We start from the raw sequence: 22,417 nt of genomic DNA on the forward strand, positions 1-22,417 counted from the left end.
GATATCATCCTCGATGAAGACATGCTTGTGGATTACACCCAAGATGTTTCTGGAGACCTCACTTAATCTCCGTAAATAAGTTGATGTCATTTAGCTATTTCAATACTACAAAATGTTATATACTATATAACAACAAGTAGAATAAAGTCTTTCAGACTACATATATTATATTATGTGAATCAGACATAATATTGTAATGTATTTATATTTGAATTTTTAATATAAATACCTTATATGTAATTTTATGAATATATGAATAAGATAGGATTTATTCTAAAATGCTCTCTTTCTATCTATAGAACTTTTACGGGAAAAATCCGATGGAATAAGAGTTAAGTTTAGTGGATAGTGCTACCACTAATACAATTTTAAGGGAAACAACATACTTCTAAACTCTTACAGAGAAAAAGCAATTGTTGGTTCAAGAAGAGCCACTTTCACACTCCCTATGGGTACTACTATCGTAATTCGGAATGCACTCTTGTATCCTGAATCTACTCGTACCCTTATAAGTTTCAAATATATCCGATCTAACAATTTCCATCTAAAACATTAGAGGTGGATAAGACAGAATTTTTGCTTTTAACAAAAAGCAACGGATATGAGGAACAAACTCTTGAAAAATTCCCTTTATTCTCATCCGAATTAAACTTTACATACATCAAACCCGTACCTTACGTTGCGTATAAAATAATTTTTCAAAGTCTTGATAAATTCAAGACTTGACATGATCACCTTGGTGACCCCAAAATTGGGATGATATGAAAGATTAATGAACATTTTGTTGGTCACAATTAAAAGCTGCAAAAATTCTCAAGTAGATTTTATGTGCACCACATATGCCATGAGAAAATTGATTTTTAGGACACTCATCTTAAAATTCAGAAAGTGGCCACTTAAATTTCTTGAACACATCGAAGAATATATATGTGGACTACTCAACCATTTCTGGGACATTTATTCATGGTATCAATAGACATCTAAAAAATGATCTTATGTGAGTCTCTAACCTCCACAAAATCATGAGTTCCTAAATTAATTGCTCAAATTATCAAATTAAGAGCAAATTACCCTACCATATGGATTATACCCATTTGAATGATGTTTTCACGAGCATGTATGATTTTTACTAAGTACCTCATGTACATACCCAAAATGGTGCAGCTAAATTCTTTATCAAAAGAATAAAACTAATAATGTGACCAGTTCTACAGAATTTTAATATGCCAACATCTTGTTGGAAACATGCGGTCTTACACACCGCAGATCTATTCTAGATCATAGCAACTGCATATCATATTGCTTCCCCTTGCAGTAAGTACGTGGAAATCAAACAAGTATTTCTCATCTGCAATAATTCGATTATATACCGATATCACCACTCCATCGTACATGGGCCCTCACATAAATTTGGGATCCATGTGAGGTATAACTATTTATTTATCCATCAATCATAAATATTTTAAACTCCCATCAAGAGAATTAGTTATTGCCCTTACGCTGATTACATTTAAAATAAGGACATTTTCGGCATTAGGGGGAGATTCGTACCACAAATAATGCCAAGAAATTAGAAATGTCATAGACATTCAGTCCTCATATTCACGTACTTCAAAATGTGAACCTAAAGTTCAATCATATATATTTGCAACAGTTTGCAAATCTGCCAAATACATTTACTTATGACAAAGACGTCATCAAATCACATTATGCATGCAAGCAATGTGCCATACAAAGTGGAAGTACCTCATACAACCACTATTCTCCCCAAATGAGAGCTAAAGGGGGAGAAACATGGTCACATGAGAAATGACTTCTCATATGCATCCGCGGAAAAAAGAGGAAATTATATCCTCAACTAGTAAATGTAGTTCGACCTCAAGTTGAATAACACATAACGGATGCTCATCATCCAAACCCAACATAAATGTGCACACAAGTTGAATTGTTGGGACATCGAAACACCTTGACTCCATTCTTATGGGAAATCACGAGGAGTTAAAAGATGTAAATATTATTTCCACAAATTCTATTGATTCAACAAAATCATATAACATAAGACTACATATGTCGACATATATTTGTTCTTAAATTGCTAAAACCTTTAGGGCCCCGAACCAAAGTCCATGGCAGAATGCCTAATGCATTCATATATTGGTTCAACTAGAAGGAAGCAATTAAATAAGAATAGCACTCGCTTAACAAAAGAGATGTATTTATCACTGTAATACATTCTCCTCATAATTATCTTCCTTTTCGGAAGACAAATGAATTTTATTTCATAACAAAAACAATGAAGTGATGAAAAGCGATGCTTGTAGCATAAGGGTTCATGCAGAGACCTGACATCAATTATGATGTAACGTACCCTCTTGGTATAGGTGGAATTACGTTTCGATATTAAAATTATTGGCAGTTACAAATAAACCATCCATGCAGTTAATAGACTCGGTGATTACATACTCATATGGATCACCCAATTTAGACATCTATATATAAGTCCATTAAAGGCTTGAAAGTCTGAACTTATGAACAAATCGCAACATATATTGTGTAAAACATCAAAAGTCACTCCATGACTAAAAATAGTCGAAATATTGTGTGGTAAAATCGACTACGAGAGTTCCTTCTTTAAAAAGATTACTCACATAATGATTGCTTGAAGACATGTAGTTATTAACAAAATCCTCGCTGGATTCTACATGACCTATGTATATACCAGTGATTTTCATCCTCAAAGTATATACCATATATGAAAGGTGCTCGCAATCGTATCAAGACGGAAAGTTGGATGAAACCAAATATTATTCAAGTTCATAACTTGAACTTATTGCCTCAGGAATACTCATCTATCAGCCCTCTTATATTCAGAAAATTTTAGAAAAACTCAACATGGATAAATCATATCCATCCAAAACACCCATGGTCGCCCGATCCCTTGATATGAATAAGGATCCTTTTAGACCTAGGGATGGCAACGAGGAGGTATTGGGACTTGAGTTTCCATACCTCAGTGCCATAGGAGCACTAATGTAACTTGCAAACTCTACTAGACCAGACATTGCCTTTGCGGTGGAACAAACAGGGTTTGTATTTTTACATGGTGGAACTGCTATTTCATGGAAGTCAACAAAACAGACATTGGTAGCAACTTCCACTAATCACTCTGAAATAATTGCATTATTTGAAGCCTCGCGAGAATGTGTATGGCTTCGCAGAGTGATAAATCATATTCAGACATCATGTGGAATCGAATCATTAGAATTACCTACCATTATCTATGAAGATAATGCCGCATGTGTTACCCAAATGCATATGGGATATATTAAAAGTAATATCACAAAACATATCTCCCCAAAACTATTTTTCATCATCAATTACAGAAAGATGGAAAAGTTAATCTTTTGCAAATAAAATCTTGTGACAATCTTGCTGATTTGTTCACTAAGTGTTTACCAGCAACATCATTTCAAAAGTGTATTCATGGGATTGGTATGAGACGACTACGAAATTTGCAAAGCCCAGGGGAAGAAAACTCCTAGAACTAAAACTTATTTATTATCATCCCCTGATGATAAATATATTTTTCCTTATGAGTTTTTCCAACGGATTTTCTCATACAGGTTTGAATGATATAATAAATTATCCTGATAGTATATATTCGAATTCTATTTGATTTCTTTATATTTTTCACAGGATTTTTTGGAAAACATAGACAATATAAGATCAAGGATTCTCGAAGTTACAAGATCAAGACAATCAAGAAAATGCAAGATTTTTCAGCACTCAAGACAATGAAGATTATTGACAGCGTTGTCCAAGGGGGAGTGTTAGGAATAAAATATCTTTAGATTTAGAGTAATTAGGAAATTAGCATATTCCTTAGAATATTCTATCTAGCAGTTAGAATATTGGCTCTGTCCATACGCTGTGTCTCTCTAACCATCGTCGTGCCTTTTGTAAACGACGCGACTATTGTAACAGACATGTACTTGCGACTGTTCAGGTCATATAAAAGCCTACAGTCATTATCAATGAAATCACTCTTTCATTTCATTTCTCTATACTCTCTTCACTTTTGATCAACACAAGCGATCCTTTTCCTAGGATCGAATTGGTCCATTCCTTTTTTTGAGGCGCTGGACTCATGGGATCGATCCACATCGGACGGGGATTGCCTGCTCCCGTCCCGTGCTCCCATCCATACTCCCGAAACGTTAAATTTGCATCGAACGGCTGGCCACAATTTTCCTTCCTCACGTCCCTTTTCTGGCCCCAAAAGGGGGGAAACGACCACGTATTCCGTATTTTACTCTCCCGCAGGTAATACTCACGATTGATTCTGGACGGAAAAGGCCCGCAAAAACAAATCTGGAGGGAATATGTCCGCCAATCTCACTTCTGCGCGCCAAAAAGGACGCCCATCCCATAAAACAGAGGTATCTTAAATCACAGGCAGAAGAAAATTTGCAATCGCAGCTGATCGCCATGAATTAATTTCTGGGAGAACGTTAATTGTGCAAACATCAAGCGGACTGGGGCTCTATTATCCCCTATGTCTTCTTCTTCGAGCACTGACTATGGGAACCATCAACAAGACAATGGATCTGAAGGATCAAAAGTAAGAAATCTGACTCATATTCCTCTTGATCTCTTTTCGTTGTTCCCGCCCTTCTTGTTGAATTGGTTGTTTTTCCCTGCTGACAAACAAATCAACCGATCATGATTGTATAAGATCTATTCAAATCCAATTGAAACTACTGTACAATCATCTAGACACACTGGGAATAGCTGTTTTGCACAACTTAGTTTGTTAGGTGATTCATGTAATTTTGGCTATACATATACAAGAATCTGGTAGTTATTCACGGCGTACTACATGTAAAAAAAACAGATGTCTAATTGTTCTTTATCCATAATCTATATTAGTCTAAAAAAATACATTATGTCCATTTCCAATAGATTTACATTCAGACTGTTGTAGAATAATTTAGTTTGCATTTAGTATTCCAGTAGTGCAGCCTTCTAGACAGGACATGTCATATGATTATGAGGATTAAAGAGTTACAGTACAATTTTGGAACATCAATCTGGTTGAGAACCTTGTTTCATATATCTAACTTTCAAGCATATGCATATGAACTAATGTGAATACTGATTCATATAGGATGTGCATGAAACTGCTCCTAGCAATGCAACAGATTACATTAATGAAAGGGTACCAAAGCTTGGCATGCAATTTTTATCTGAAGAGGAAGCTTACTCCTTTTATAACAATTATGCAAAAGCCATTGATTTTAGCATCCGAAGATAAGAGAGAGTATTTTTTTAGTTTTGGTTATATTACTTTTGGATCACTAAGATACTTATTTTAATTGACAGGATTCCGCGCAGAAGATAAGAGAGAGGATTCTTTCAGTTACAGTAGGCCCGAAATACGATGTGGATGTAAAGCCCATATGAAAATAAGTCTCAAAAACAGATTATATTATGTGTAAGAATTTGAGGCTGCACGTAATCATAATCATGCTACTGGAGATATGGGCTTATACTTAAGATCCCAGTGCTACTGGAGACATGACCTTATACTTAAGACATGGCCTTAACCTCCCTGGAAGTGCATAGGTTGGAGATATTACAAGAGGTATACAACTTGGAGAACAAGAGATAGAAGTAGTTACAGGAGATAAGATTACATCTGAACCGAACCAACCATCTATCCTAGATCCTACGCCCAAGTCTTGGACTCTCCATACGTGACACAATATATATTGTGTTTAACACCAACAACAGACTCCTATGATGATGCCAGGACAGAATCTATCGTTCTTCCAAGAACATATAATCTTACCATTGGCACCTCTACCCCTACGAGGATGCCAGGACAAGATCTACCAATCTTCGAACAGAAACCTGCTTAATCGATGTTATAGAGTTTTATCTCATGTATTTGCTTGCAATTCTATTAGAAACTATGAGTAAACGACCATGGATTGAAGGATACTATCGACATCATGTATTTGCTTGTTTTTCATCAGGTACACACTGTAATACGAACAAAACAGGTTTTTCTGCCTAACCTGACAAGCAACCCAGTAGTTGATCGCTGCAGTAATGAAGCGCCACTGTCACCTAGATGAATATCAACCCAATCATATGACTTTGCATGCAAACCAAGTAAGGAGTAATTTGTTCACTTCATTGAACCTCTTCTGGCCTCGTCCTGTATCCAAACATCACCACCAGCAGCTAATCAAATTTCAGTTCAATCAATCAGTACACATCATCATTAGCATTTCCTGCACCTTTCCAAGTCTGAATCCACTGCATTTCAACTATGCTTTCTTTTTGTTGATCCTAAAATTAAATATCTTTTTAGAAAAAATCAAACTGAGCACCTTCAGTTCGTACAGAACAGAACAATGATACAAAAACATTGTCAACTTAAACACAGCTAGCTAGGTATAAAGGACATGTAGAAACTAATTTCGATCTACAATTTTACGCAACAAAATTTGAGCTTTTAAGAAATCTCTGTATAGACCAAATTAATTTGCAATATCCCCTTGTGCTTGTGTGCTCAAATAACAGTAGCTACATACAGTACAATAAGCTCAGATGAGACACTAAAGGGCCAACAAATCAGGCGAGACATCTGAGTTCTACAGAAAAATAGTACAGAGGAGCAAGGGAGGGAGCGGGGCAAGGCAACCTCGGCAGGCACGGGAACGGTGCAGGGGTTCCGGAGACGACGCCACACGCCTGGAAGAGCCGCTGGATGGGGGACACCCTTCTCGCTCGCCGCGGCTGACGCCCAGCCGCCGCCGCCGCCATCTCCACTGTCAACACCTCAATTATCCCCGCCCGAGCTCCACCATCACCGTCCCCATCACAGGCAACTCCAAGCCTCGATCTTTGACGCGAAAACGAACAAGGAGGCGGAGGCTGTCTTGCAGTAGGAGAGGGCCGACATCCCGGACGGGAGCGGCGCCACCGCTCTGATGAGACAAGCAGCGGGCAAAATCTTGAAGCCAACTCGCTTACCGTGCCCCTCCTTCACGCCGACGGACGGCTGCAGCCTGCAGCGACGGGAACAGAACGAGATCGAGGGGAGCGCTAGCTGGTTCACTGGATCTCTCCGCTGCCCACGGCCGGCTGTCGGAAGGTAAAGCGAAAGGGGAAGGAGGGGAATACGTATTGGGGACAGGGAAATACGAGAGCTCGGCGAGTTTTTTTGGGCCAAAAAAGGGTCGTTCGATGCAAATTTAACGTTTCGGGAGTACGGATGGGAGCGGGACGGGAGCAGGCAAGCCTCGTCCATCGACATCGACAGTGGCTAGTGGGCCTGCGTATAGTTTGGTTGGTTGCCTACTGCCATGTAGCTATTAGGGTATTTTTTGGACTGGGGTCATTTTTTCACTATGCCATTTTTCTTATGGGTTGTATGTATGTAACAAGGTCTGGCCAGGTCATCAGGGTCAATTGACAACGGCCCAACAATGTAGCTTTGGCCCCTGGCTTTGACGTTGGCAATCTTGAGTGAATTGCCCAAGTCACTCCATTTACTTTGGGCATTCAACTTGATCCTGCAACGATGCATGGTAAACTCCTTGCCTTGGTTTGCTTGTACAATGTCGCCACCAAGTTAATTAGACTAGCAATGAATCACATGGTGAGAGAATTGCAACATAAATCATATGATCAACATTGTAGGAAGAAAAACATATGTGATAGAAACATCCACGCCACTTGATGCATGGTTACTGATATGTCACATGCATCATAATATTATTTTCATGGATTATTTGATGGCATACCACTTATGATTGATGGAGCTTTCACTCAAATCACTAACGATTCAAATGGTGTATAGTGGTTCATCTCATGATAGAACTCATGACCTCCAGTATGTAGCTACGTTTCCTTGGCACCAGCACAACTTCTGTCGTCGAGCTTTGTGGAGGGGGGGGGGGGGGGGGGGGGGGGGGGTCAGGGTCCACCGAACAGGTTTCAGTCGTCCGCGGAGGTGCCATTTTTTGGGGTGTCTGCTACCAGATGAGCTGTGACGACTCAATGAAGTTGTAGTGAGAGTTGAGGTCAACGGTTAACGAACCGGACTAGGAGGCCGTGAATGCGGGCTCCATCAGCACGACAACATTGCATGGTTAAGCCATCTTGTTGGTGTGGTGGAGGAGCTTTAGCTCACGCTGCCGCACCTGCAACTAGAGGTTTCTTATTGGTGTAGCGGGTTTGTGTTGTATACTATTTGATTTTCTCCCAATAATGGTCGTGGGTGTGGGCGATGGCACCTCAAGATATCAGATAGGGCGGATGGATCTGCGGATCTGGCAGATCCATTCAAGCAGCAGTTGTCCGGGTGGTGTTGTAGCAGCAGCAACCTTCGAAGTTTGTGGGTGGCGGAGGTTGTTAGTTGAGGTGGTGTTGAGGCAGTGGCGACATTTGAGGTGGCTGGGGCGACGGCATTTTGGTCCATGTGTGAGGAGAAGGCGGTGTGGGAGTGGTGGGATATTTTTATGGGGTCGGACTGTTTGACCAACGTGGCAGATAGTCCAGGCTCCCCTGCTCCTCCCCTTCCCCCCCTTTTTTAGGGGGTTAGACAGAGGGATATCATACAGTTTAGACTAAACTGTCCGAGATGAAATGGGAGCTTGGTAGATGTCATTTTTTATTCAAACATATGGGGGAGGAATGGAGTAGCCCATTGAAGATGTCCTAACCCTTGCAAAAGGTACTTCCTAAGGACATTACCTTAATGTAGACACATGATTTTCTATAGTACTGCTCCGTGTCATATGCATACACCACAACAGACAATTAACGCATACAACAGGTTGTTTATAATATGTCTATTTACTTTTGAGTATGAATTAGAGACGACATCCATACAATGCCAGAATCATCATTTGTAAATTGTTTGTAAAAATATTACTGATTGTCTATAGATTTATAGCCAACCAATTTATCTTCCTACTTTCTATTTCTTTCCTCTACGTCACCATAATTTCTACTCCCTTCGTTTTTAAATATAAGTCTTTCTAGAGATTTCAACAAATGACTGCATACAAAGTAAAATAAGTGAATCTATACTTTAAAATATGTCTACATACATTCGTATATTATAATCCATTTAAAATGTTTTAAAAGATTTATATTTAAGAACGGAGGGAGTACATAACATCTCTGCGGCTGACTAGAAGCTGCCGTATACCTACTTTTCAAATAAATACTCGTTTTTAGTTGGGCTAGGCTTTGGGTGGAAAAGCTGAACTGAGTCAGATCTGGATGTCAGGTTTTTGGGGGAGCTCCTATTAGACGCACTCTGCATCAAATAGTCAATGTATCGCACACAGCATCCTGACTGGGCCAGCCCATTACCGACTCGACCGTTGTATTTTTTAAACAATTTTTGTGAACATTTTTTGAAAACACCAACTTTTTTTCAATTTTTTCAATATTTTTTTAATACACAAGCATTATTTAAAAGCATAAACATTTTGAAAACGTGAACATTTTAAAAAATCGAATGAATTTTGAAATTTCCAAACATTTAAAAAAATGAGAGGCCAGAAAAAACGTAAAAGAAAACTGGAGACATCTAATATCTACACTATCTAATTGGGGCGGCCCATTCTTACTCGCTCGGTTAGGTTCCCTATGAGTTTGGTGGACTATTTGACGCAGAGAGCGTGAGAGCTCCTATACGGTGCGGAGAGCAGAGAACATAAACATTTTTAGTGGCACTCACGCGCGGAAATTTAGGGGTGTTTGTTTTCATGGACTTTTTGATGTAGGGACTAGAAAGTCTTTCTTATAGACTTTTTAACCAAATAGGAGGGACTACTAGAGACTAAAAGTTGCTTTTTGCGACTAAATGAAGAAGACTCTCAAGGAGAGTCTTTTTTAGGACTTTTCCAACAATGCCCCTTCATGCGCCCATTGGCCCGCCACCCCATGGTGTTGCTTAATTGTTATTTTTCTATATACTAGGAGTAACATGGTCATTTAATAACCTCTAGAGAGGGACTAGGGACTTTTTAATCTCTGGAAACAAACAGGGAGAGACTTTTTAGGGACTAGGGAATTTTTAGTTTTTTTTTAGGGGAACTAGGGCTTTATTCAAAAGATAATGAGGAAGGAATACAAGTGATGTTCAGTAGGATCCCTAGCCACAAACGGCGACCAGAAGGGAGAGATGAAGCAACCTTGGCAATGGCATGAGCTTCAACATTTGCCTCCCTACACTCATATCTGAAACTAGAACTCACAAAATCTTTCATAGTCTCTCTTATCTCATCTATGACTACAGCATAAGATGAAAGCACTTTCTCCCTAATATCTGAGACCACTTGCATGCAATCAGAACCTATGATCACATGGGAAATGTTGAGGTCCTTTGCCAGAGCAAGGGCTTCGCTGCATGCTAATGCTTCCAGGCTTGCCGCATCAACCAAACCATCAAAGGTAACAGCTGAAGAACCCAAATACTTCCCATCCTTGTCCCTGCAAATCGCCGAGACTGCACCCCTTTTACCATCTCGCGAAACTGCGATGTCCACATTAATCTTTACTGCACCCCCTTATGGCGCAATCCATCTATGGGATCGCTGTTGTGGTGAGCGTCCTGCTGCGGGTCTGCTTACAGAGACAATAGCCAGGTCCTCCAAGTATCTGTTAATAAAGCACATAGTGGACAAAGGACTCTGAAATTCGTCATCGTGAATCGCCCTCCTCCTTGCCCACCAAATGGCCCACATGGTGACCAATACTCTTGCTAACTCGTTTTGGTTCATTGTATCAAAAAGCCAGAAGAGCCACAATCTAGGGTCATCAGATGTGTTAGATAGCACATGCTCAACAATCTCCTCCTCGCCTAACGCCCACATGCACCTTGCCATCCCGCAGTCAAAAAGCGAGTGCCTCCATGTATCATTCTCCGCACCACACAGAGAACATGCCGGCGTGTCCGCCATCTTCCTTCCATGCCTTGTAGTACCAGTCGGCAAAGACGTATGGGACAGTCTCCAAGCAAAAATTCTAACTTTTGAGGGAACTTTAACCTTCCACAGTGAAGTCCACGACTTCTTCTCCCGCGCTTGGTTCGAGTGACCTCCTCTGTGTTCAAGCCAATCTTCTCTTTGGAACTTGATAGCATTGATCATTCTATATGCTGAACGGACCGAGAAAATCCCCTTTTTGTCATAGTGCCATGCCCAGAAATCTGGTTGCACCCTCGAGTTCAAAGGTATGTTCAGAATCACATCCACATCCGGTGCAAGAAAATGTTCTTATATCACCTCTCTCCTCCACGTCCTCGTCATAGGATCAATGAGTTCTGAAACAAATTGGGGTGGGTTCGTCGATATTGGGCAAATAGGCCGCAGTTTGTAGTCCCGTGGCAACCAATTCTCCTCCCAGATGCGTGTGTTTGTCCCCGAACCAATCCTCTTAATCAGTCCAAGAGCAAGAATGTCTCTTCCCTCAAGTATCGAGCACCAAACCTGTGACGGGTGGGCTCCTAAATCTGCATCAAGTATGTCCACATGTGGATAGTATCGAGCTTTTAAAACTCGAGCACTGAGCGTGTCCGGTTCCTGTAGCAAACGCCATACCTGCCTGGATAAGAGGGCAAGATTGAAGAGCTCAATAGCCCTGAAGCCTAGACCTCACATGAACTTGGGCTTACACATAGTCCTCCAAGAGACCCATGCTGGCTTTCTTTGGCCTTGCTTACTACCCCACCAGAACTTCCGTAGTAGACCATTGATGTGTTCACATAATCCACGAGGGAGCTTGAAACATGCCATGGAATATGTTGGTATGGATTGAGCAACAGACTTTATTAAAACTTCCTTTCCTCCCGCCGAAAGGCATTTTTCCATCCAGCCTTGGATGTGCTTCCAAATCCTGTCCTTCAGGTACCGGAAACATCCCTCTTTCGCCTTGCCAACATCAGTAGGAAGCCCTAGATATTTATCGGTCAATGCCTCATTATGAACATCAAGCAGTAGCTTTATCTCATTACGTTGTGGCTCTTGAACCATTTTACTAAAATAAATCGAGGATTTATCAGTATTAATGCGTTGTCCCGAAGCATCACAGTACATCTTCAAAAGGTCTCGTACCTTCTCTGTACTCGCTCTTGTTGCCTCAAAAAACAGAAGACTGTCATCGGTGAACAACAAATGATTGACTAGTGGAGCCATGGGTGCAACTGCCAAACCCTGTACTCCTATATTTTTTGCCTTCAGCAAGCAAGATAATCCTTCTGCAGCAATAAGAAACAAATAGGGAGAGATAGGATCTCCCTGGCGAAGTCCTCGCGATGGCCTGAAATCATCCATAATGCCTCCATTAAACAGAACCGAGAAAGAAACGGATGAGACGCACCTCATTACAGTCTCCGTGAACCGTGGGCTAATTCCCATCTTGAGCATTACAACCTTTAGATAGGACCACTCTAACCGATCATAAGCATTCATCATGTCGAGCTTAAGCGCACAGAACCGGTTGCTCTTGGTCCTTCTAGACTTCATATAGTGCAAGCATTCATAAGCTGTTATAAAATTATCCGTGATGAGATGTCCAGGAACGAAGGCCGACTGCTCTTCAGAAATTACCTCAGGGAGAATAACCTTCAACCTGTTATCTAAGACCTTTGACGCGATTTTGTTAACCACGTTGCAAAGGCTTATAGGTCGAAATTGTCCTAAGAGTTTTGGACTTGCTATCTTGGGAATAAGAACGATGAACGTGCGGCTTATATCCTCCGGTGAGTCCTCTCCATTGAGCACCCGTATGATCATGCCTGTAATCTCGTATCCACATAGCCCCCAGTGCCTCTGGAAAAAGTGTGACGGAAAACCATCCGGGCCCGGAGCTTTTCTGGGGAACATTTGAAACAATGCTCTTTAACTTGTTCTTTCATATACACAGCATTCAGCCGAGCATTCATAGCCCCATCCACTTGAGATGGTATATGTGAGAGCACCTCCTCGATGCCAATGGTTCCTTCGGAGGTGTATAGCTGCTCATAGAAGTTACTGGTCATGCCAGCCATCTCCTCGGGATCAGAAGTATCAGAACCATCCACTCTAGTCAGGCTTGTGATTGTGTTTTTTGCTCTCCTCGCACTTGCCTTCTTCTGAAAATACTGAGTGTTACTATCTCCTTCTGACAGCCAACGGGTCCTAGACCGTTGCCGCATCATGATCACTTCCCTGTAACACAGTTCCACTATCCGGTCCTGGACCTGTTTCTCCTCTGCCCCCGGTCTAACATGATCGGGTACAACCCTCAAATCCGCTAGCTTTCGGCATAGTTCGCGGAGCTCCCCTCGGACCGAACCAAAAGTGGTTCGTCCCCACTGCTTCAAAGATGCTGCCACGTTCGTCAGTTTTTCCGATAGTTCATATACATTAGATGCTGGTTGGTCCCCCCGCCAAGCACGCTCGACTATTGCAGAGAATGATCCTTCCTGCTCCCACATGCACTCATACCTGAAAGGCTTCTTCAAGGCCAGCCTCAGGTTATTTGATTCCAGCTCATTAAATAACAGAATAGGGTTGTGATCTGATTCTGCTGTTAGATGCTCGAGGGAAGCGAAAGGAAACATAGAAGACCAGCTCGGGGTAGCCAGGGCCCGATCGATACGAACCCTGCAATGATCTCCCCCAACAATTATTTTCTCCAAAGTCCAATCCAGTCCCTTGTAACCAAGATCTGCCAATTCACACACATCTACAGCTTCTCTGAACCCTGCAATCTGTACACTATCCCTCTCATTTGGGCCTAGCTGTTCCTCAGGCCTTAAAATCTCATTGAAGTCACCTATGCAAAACCATGGCAAAGTATTTTCTCCTCTTAAGAACTTCATTGTATCCCAAGTTTTATACCACATACTCCTATTCGCCGCCCCATAAAAGCATGATAGGCGCCACGGGTCCTTCCCTATCTCAGTAACTACTGAGTCAATGTGATACTGAGAAAAGGTTTTTATTTCAAGATTTATATTATTCTTCCAGTACAAGCAGAGACCTCCATTTCGACCACTACTCGGTACTCCAAAGCTACTAGAAAAACCTAAGCTACCTGCCAGACCTTCCACCCTGTACTTCGCAAGCTGTGTCCCAACAATGCAGAGTACCGTCGGCGCACAAGCCTCCACGAGATCGCGGAGCTCTCGAACTGTCACGGGATCGCCAATCCCACGACAGTTCCAACAAAGGGTCCTCATTGTGCTCGGCGGTCCTCCCCGTCGGAGGCCGCCTGAGATGACAACTCCATGCCTTCCCCACCTTCTTTCCCATCTTGCTTCCGACGCTTCACAATAGGAACCTTCCCCGGGGTTGTCGGTGTAGCACCCATGGAAGTAGTGCCTGGTCCATTCTCCAAGCACAAAACTGCATCGGCCACCTTCCCTGCGAGATTAGGGAGGTTTTGCCCATGGATATTGACAGTGTCGTCGGAAGATACCAGCCTCTTGCGTGCTATTCTGTTCTCGTCCCCCGAGTGGTGACTTGCAGAAGCAGTCTCCCAGTCATATTCCTCACTTCCCCTTCCCTCATTACCCTCTCCTCTCTCTTGCCTACCGCCTCTAGCACCTCTGCCCCTGCCCTTCCTCCTCTACCCCCTCCATCCATACCCCTTCCTCCCATTGCATACCTCACCGGATCACCGTTCCATAGCAGCCAACTCCCCCATTCACAGGTGCGAGGGTCATGAATCCCATCGCCACATTCCTCCATCGAGTGCCCCATAAGACCGCAAAAGAAACAGAATTCGGGCAGCCTTTCATAGTAAACCGGATATTTCTTATGCTCTTTCAGTGTAATCGGGACAAAACGAACCAAAGGTTTATTGACATCCACATAAACTCTGACTCGTAAGGTGCTTGAAGGGTTGATTTTTCCTTCGTTCACAATAACAGTGAACGGTGGCTCTCCTACTTTAGCCGCGACCTTTTCAGCTAATGCCTTCTTCGTTGTCAGACCATCCGGGAGCCCTTTGATCCTAGCCCAGAGTGGAATCTTGTTTAATTTGTACTCTGAAACATCTGTGAATCCATCGTACTCCTGTATGACAATAGGAGCCGAGTTGCGGAAGATCCATGGGCCGCCTTCCATGATCCTTTTCCAATCGCCTAGGCAATGGCACTGAACCAGAAATAGGTTTGGCCCCTTCACATTGAAATTTACTCCTTGCACCGAAGCCCACGTGTTCCTCATCTGCCTCAACAACGCAGAATGGTTGAAGGGCTTTGTGGTATGAACACGGAAGAGCCCTAGCCAACGAACTCCCTTGATCAGCTCGTCCACTTTCTCGGACAGATCCAGACCGTCTTCTTCCTCCCCATGCAGATGCATCCCCGCAAACTGATCTTCCAGATCGGCCTCCGGTCCATACGAATCACGGAGCTCCTCTTCGTCCAGATCGGTTTCCCTCAAACCATCTCCCTCACCTCCCATCTCTTCCCTAGCATCCGCCTCCTTTGCCTGATTCAGCCTGCCGCACTCCCCCTTCTCCAGATCACCCGTGTTCTCCATACCTGCTACTACCTCCTTCTCCTTCCTAACCTCCTCCCTCTCGATCGTCTCCTTCGGTAAACTAGCCATGCAGATGAAGATCCGCACGCCTGGCAGTGTTGCGCTCCCAACTAGCCGAAAAGATCCGGCCGCCGTGGGGGATTTACGTGGACTCCGGTGGTAGCCGCCGGAGGATAGGTGGAACCCTAGAATCGCCTAGGGGAAAACTTCATCCACTTGCCTGGAAAACAGTAACTTGGAAAGGGGACTTTTTAGTTGGGACTAGAAAAAGTCCTAAAACTTATGAACCAAACAGGGCCTTAATGACCGGCCAGCTGTGTTTTGATTAAAATCGTCACTGCTGGGCCAGCCGCCAGCAATCATTGACCAGTTAACCAATCAATCATTGACTGTTGATCCTGAAGAGTTAGTCGTCTACTTTTCAGGAAAAGAAAAAGGTTCACAAAACTGAAAACAAAATCGGCATTTTTTGAAGAAAAAAAGTTCAACAAATCAGGAAGAGGTCATGAAATTTGGGGGAAAATTAGGAAGTTAAAAATGTTCACAAAAATGGAAAAAGTTCACAAATTTTTAAAAAAATCACAAAGATTTGAAAAACATTCACGGAATTTGGAAAAAAAATAGGGGATTTGAAAGAAAACACAAATTTATAAAATAAGTTTCCAAATTTTGGAAAAAAAATCATGAATTGATAGAAATAAAAACCATATAAAAAATCATCCTGGAAAAAACCCGTGGGAAAACCACTTGAAAAAGACAGTTAAAGATTCTAGAAAGTTCCTAGAACCGGTGAAAAAAAGTGGACCGGTCGACCAGGAAGTGCACGATATGTAGCGGATGAGGAAAAAAAGATAAATGGGTCGAGCCCAAGGTGGAGGGGGGGGGGGGGGGGGGGGGGGGGGGGGGGGGGGGGTTGTGAAAAGATCTATAAATGACGCTGAAGGCGCCGAATGGGATTTGGAGAGAGCGTCGAGTAGGAAACACCGACTTTAGGGTGATCCATGCTGTCCTTGCTCATATCTACTATCCCAGGGTATTGGCAGATTTTTTGAGACAATTTGTGTATTGACAGTTGAGCTTAAAAAAGGATAGTTGGGCTCAGCCTGGTTTCAAGGGCAGAAGAGACAACCTATTTTCTGTTCAACGATAATCCAAACACACTACATGCTTTGTTGTGCATCTTATGGTTCTTTCTTCGAATTGAGGGGTTTTTACCGTGCATCTTGTGTATGCAGCATTATCTTTGGATACTTCAACACTAGTATTATTTTTGCATGCTACTTGTACACTGTACTGCAAGCACCAATATTACTCCCTTTATTCCTAAATATAAGATCTATTTTTTTAACACGGTACAGACACAAGCGCTCATGTATACATGCATACGCTCATCCTTATGAATGCACACACACACATCCTACCTCTATGAGGATTGATGAAAGACTGAACCGACATATTATCTTGAGATTTTACGAAATCACCGTTGACGCCTCGTAGTAGACGAAAACGTCTCCTTCTACTGAAGGCACATCGCCGGAAATCCTGAAATAAATTCAGGATAAATGCGAGCACCGAGACTTGATCCCTGGTGGGCTGGGTATACCACTGTCCTCCTAACCATCTAACCACAGGTTGGTTCGCAATATAAGATATGTTGGTGGTTCGGTTACAACTTTGTGCTTTACAGTTAATCATGGCCTTGCCAGAACAAGAAGATATTGTGTGTGTTACCTGCAAAAAAATATTGGTATTGTTTGAAATTTTGCTTTCCTTGCATCACATATGACAGTTATGCTTATTAATTTATCTCTGTGCATGGACATTGTTTCCCACCCCAGATTGCATGGACATTGTTATTATGGGATGCTAGAACATATGGATGCAAAGAAATGAGAAAATCTTCAACAATATCCACCCCCCCCCCCCCCCCCCACCCAAGCCTAGATGCCTAGAAGCAGGGTCTATACCAAGATCTCTCTCTAGTCAAGCACAGAACTAAAGAGAAGAACATTGCTTGTCTAGAGCAATGGATAAGTTCCCTACTCACATAGACCCCAACAGATAGTATTTCATCATGTCAGGAGTTGGGTAGTTGACATGTATCTTCTTTTTTCTTTTCTTTGCATGTACATAATTACACTTATTTTTAATGAAAAATTACCATAGAACTACTGTTCTACGGTTTCAGGGTTAAAAAAATTATATCTGTGCACACATTTGCCATTACGATGCAGTCCCACATACATATATCGAGTGCTGACGGTAACAAATTCTTCAACAAGCACAACTCTTGTAGAGCAAAGCAACCAGGCACCATCCAGCAACCCGCTGCTCATGTTTAGTTGGTGACATCATAAACTTGGCGTGGCCTTGACTGTGCCTGCATAAGTGGGAAGCGAATCTGGTGACCAGCAGGGGCGGAGTTAGAAAATTTGGCTGATGGGTTCACTCAGTACCTCATTGTAAGGATTTAATATGGGTTAATTAAGTGTAACATTCAATTTCATACTAACTTACAATAGGGGCACGTCACTTAAAAGACATGTGGCGAGTAGAAATATGATATCCATTATCACATATGGTGGTTACACATAAAAGTGGAGAGTGCAAGACATACCGATTGTGTGAAATTATAAAATCCCTTATTGACATATTATAAACAGAGCAGCACCAAAATAACTTCATCGCTTCAAGTGCAGCTCATCAAAGCATCACATTTTTTACCGTTATATTATGAAAGCTATTAACATTACCTTTACCCACATGGGTATTTTGTCGCCTTTTTTGTTCCAATTGCTCCAACCTTTAGTTGCAAGTGCATCCCTCACAGCTTGTCTCTCATTGTAATCACTAAATCCGATCAGGCAGATCGTATGGCAGATCATCTAAACTAATTTCTCTATGCATAGAAAGCCTTGGGAGGTTATTTGCAACAGTGAGATTTGATGTACTTTGCTTACATTGAGTGGCCTTAAAATGCCTGGAGCATTATCTGAATCTGATGATCAATTTATTACTGGAAAACATCGCTCTAAGCTACACCAATTGAAGTTCAGGGAAAAGAAACTAAAACTTTTAGGGCAAAGAGTAATACCATCATCCAGTGTACTAGGCTCCAACACATGTACAAGGGTGATGATCCGACCTCGTCGCCTTCAATTTGAACTTCAATTTCCAGCCGCTGCCGACGGCCGATCTGATGTTGCCGGCTTGGCGCTTGCCGCTGGCCGCCGCAATGGAGAGACGAGATCGAAAGAGTTACCGGGTTGGGAAACAAATTGGGGGAAACGAGAGGCGTGCGGCGTGCGTACCTAGAGTATGGAATCGAGTGGTCGAGGACTGCGTGGATCTCATCATATGGCATTACATTTACCTTTGGGCTTCTTCTGTTTTTTGTGAAATATCTGTATCATTCTGTGGGCTTTTGGTTGGACTACTGATGTTATAAAGAATTTATTATTATGGGCTGAGAGGCTTCTGGCGGGTGCATGCTAGCTTGATGGGTTCAGCCGTGATTTTCTATTGGGTTCATGCAAGTGCCAACAGTATACACATGTACATGGCGTGAAAACTCTGTTGGGTTCATCTGAACCCAAAACCTACACGCTGGCTCCGCCGCTGGTGACCAGGCAATTCTAAGGCCGGTCTGTGCTGTTGTCACGTCTCTGAATTGGCTACAATTATTTGTCCATTGTTTCCAGTAATGAAAGACGCAAGCCAATTGAGCACCGAACCTTGCAGGACAAGACCAATGTTCACGATTATGAGTGACAAAAAGAGGCACAGGACAATGAAATCTCTTTCATGCAGCACAGCTAAAATAGCAGGTGACGACACTACACATATTCTTGGTCGTCTTACCTACAAACTTTGATGATTTATGTATGGAAAGATATGATCAGTTCAAAAAAGGTCATAAACCGAAACTAGGACAGAATCGCTCGATCACCTAAAGTAACGAGGAGGGGAGGGGGGGGGGGGGGGGGGGGGAGAAAAAATATGTAAGCGGACTGATTAGAACTGCCTCTGTCTCAAAATAAGTGTTTCATGTGTGTCCCAAAATAAATGTCTTAAGTACTACAAAGTTGAGACACTTATTTTCAGACAGTTGAAGTACTAACGAATAAAGTACATAGTACTACTGCTCATGACTATGGATCGTTGGGAGTGTTTTTATGTTCTCTCTACACTATGTTAACAACATTTACAAGACAACTAAGCGTCTAAGCCCTAAGCCACGTGACTAAGGAAATGCCCTAATCAAAGACCGAGAATATACGCGTCTGAATCAGCAAACCAACACACGCGTGCAGCAGTGCTACTAAGAACCATGAGCCTGTCTAGTGTTTGTGAATGTGATCATGAAGCAAAGACCCAAACTGGAAACAAGACATCACCACGATGACGACGACACCATATATGGCAACGGCCAACGCGTGCATGGATGCGTAAGTGCGTGTTCGAGAAGCCCCGCCGACGGACCTGCCGAATCGATCTAACGTGCACACACTAGACACGCAGTCCACACCTCCATATTACATGGCCAAGTATAAAGCAAGAGCAAGCGCACACACATCTCGTGGCTAAGCTAGCTAGCAATGGCTTCCAGCGTGCGGCAGCCATGGCACCTCCTCCTGATCGTCCTCCTCCCGTCCTTGGCCATGGCGACGGTGTTCGACAACAACTACGTGCCCTCGTGGGGCGCAGACGGCTACCACCTCGTCGACCAGGGCACGGAGCCCCGTCTCACCATGGACAGAACCTCCGGCGCAGGGTTCCGCTCCAGGTCGACGTACGGGTCGGGGTTCTTCCGCATGAGGATCAAGGTGCCCGGAGGGTACACGGCCGGAGTCGTCACAGCCTTCTATGTGAGTCGCTGATATATCCGTGCTTGCTGCTCATGGCGGCAGAGCTACAGCTATGATTTTAAGTTGCATGGATGCATGCAGCTGGCGTCGGAAGCACCTTATGATGGCAGTGACCGCGACGAGGTGGACTTCGAGTTCCTGGGCAACGTGGACGGCGAGAACATCACCCTCCAGACCAACGTCTTCGTCAACGGCGACGGCGACAGGGAGCAGAGGCTCAACCTGTGGTTCGACCCGGCAGCCGACTTCCACGAGTACAAGATACTCTGGAACCCTTACCAGCTCGTGTACGTGTGCCTCCATTTCCAAGAAAATAAGTACATGCATTTTCTCAACTTGCATTGAAATCTGAAGAGATCACGTGCAATATATTCGCAGGATATTGGTGGACGATGTGCCGATACGGGTGCTGAGGAACCTGACGGGGCAGGTGCCGGAGTACGAGTTCCCGGCGAAGCAGATGGGCGTGCGGGCGAGCCTGTGGGACGGCTCCGACTGGGCGACGGACGGCGGCAGGATCAAGATCGACTGGGGCCGCGCGCCCTTCACCGCGGGGTTCCGGGGCTTCGACGTCGACGCCTGCGCTAACACCAGCTCGACGCCGTGCGACTCGACGGACCTGTGGTGGAACGCCCGCAGGCACAGGCGGCTGTCCGTCCGGGAGCAGGCGGCCTACGAGCACGTCCGGAGGACGTACATGAACTACGACTACTGCGCCGACAAGGATCGGTTCCAGAATGGCAAGGTGCCGGTTGAGTGCAGCTACACTACATAGCCTGGTACTAGCTTCGTTGGATAAGATCGATTTCTAGTTAAGATGGTTATGCATGATTAAAGGAGGCCCTCAGCCAATATGTTAGAATCGAATAATATTTTTTGAGCATCAGTACAGACACAAGCGCTCATATACACGCGCGTACACTCACCCCTATGAACGCACACACGCACACCCTACTCCTATGAGCACCTCCGAGAGACTGAGCCGGCATATCATCTTGAGATTTACGAAGTCACCGTAGGCGCCTCGTCGTCGACGGGAACGTCTCCTCCTACTGAAAGCGCATCGCCGAAAATCCTGAAATAAATTCAAAAATAATGCGAGCACCAGGATTTGAACCCTGGTGGGTTGGGGATACCACTGTCCACCTAACCAACTCAACCACAGGTTGATTCGCTAGAATCGAATAATATTGGCATCATAACATGTGGGATCGTCTCTTTTAATTCTTATATTTTATCGACTGATTTATGATTTACTTTTCTTTCACAAAAAAAATTACTCTGAGAAACACCATGGGTGGTGGACTAGCCTTCATTCGAGTTGTTAATGGGCCTAGCCCAATTGATTTCAACACTTCTACGTAAGACCCACCTCTTCTAGAAAAAACGCACTTCCCTAAAAAACGCACGATCCACCCTGGATGGTATCCGTAGAAGTCGTTAGAGTTCGTCTTGCTCGCAGTGATCCCTCCTGTTCTGACGATGCTTCCATCCACTTACATGTAAAACTACAACCAGTAAATTTACAAGAAAAATCTGAATACGTTTGACAAAATAGATACAGGATGCATCTATCAGTGCCCATCTCTCACAAAAAAAAAAAGCCTACCATTGTCCAAACATTTCGTTTTAAAACTTGATCGATCAAGAAACAAGAAAAATGACAAATCAGAATGTTAATAGTACAGAACATATACTATTAAAATTGTGTACTATCCACAGTTGGATTTGCCTATTCGTTTTTCACCGAGCTGTGAATAAAAGCCGGTCTTGAATTGTGTGCCATGGCAGGTGCATCACGTATCAAGGTTGTCAAAAAAATCAAGAACTTTTAGATTACGCATCCGTTCTCAGGTAGCATGGAAACAACACATGTGGAAGTAACAGATACTCTCACGGGCAATGACCTATGTGCTTACTTTTCGCCATGGACAAAAACGATATCCTGTCCTCACTGTTCTAAAACAAAAATAGTTTTACATCCAC

The 22,417-nt window shown here is 43.2% G+C and overlaps 1 protein-coding gene and 1 long non-coding RNA gene across 2 annotated transcripts; one reads left to right on the forward strand and one right to left on the reverse strand.

The window, feature by feature from the left end:
* Positions 1–4,458: 4,458 nt before the first annotated feature.
* LOC125523610 lies at positions 4,459–7,238 on the reverse strand. Its single transcript, XR_007290306.1, has 3 exons — positions 6,713–7,238; positions 6,081–6,223; positions 4,459–4,697 (listed from the first exon to the last, which is right to left on the reverse strand). It is a non-coding gene; the product is annotated as an uncharacterized LOC125523610 (long non-coding RNA).
* Positions 7,239–20,161: 12,923 nt separating this feature from the next.
* LOC125519848 (putative xyloglucan endotransglucosylase/hydrolase protein 1) lies at positions 20,162–21,488 on the forward strand. Its single transcript, XM_048684626.1, has 3 exons — positions 20,162–20,431; positions 20,513–20,718; positions 20,810–21,488. Exons 1-3 carry the CDS (start codon positions 20,162–20,164, stop codon positions 21,204–21,206), a joined length of 873 nt encoding a protein of 290 aa, XP_048540583.1. The 3' UTR covers positions 21,207–21,488.
* The last annotated feature ends 929 nt before the right edge of the window (positions 21,489–22,417 follow it).

This window comes from Triticum urartu, chromosome 7 (genome assembly GCF_003073215.2).
Source record: "Triticum urartu cultivar G1812 chromosome 7, Tu2.1, whole genome shotgun sequence".
NCBI lineage: Eukaryota > Viridiplantae > Streptophyta > Magnoliopsida > Poales > Poaceae > Triticum > Triticum urartu.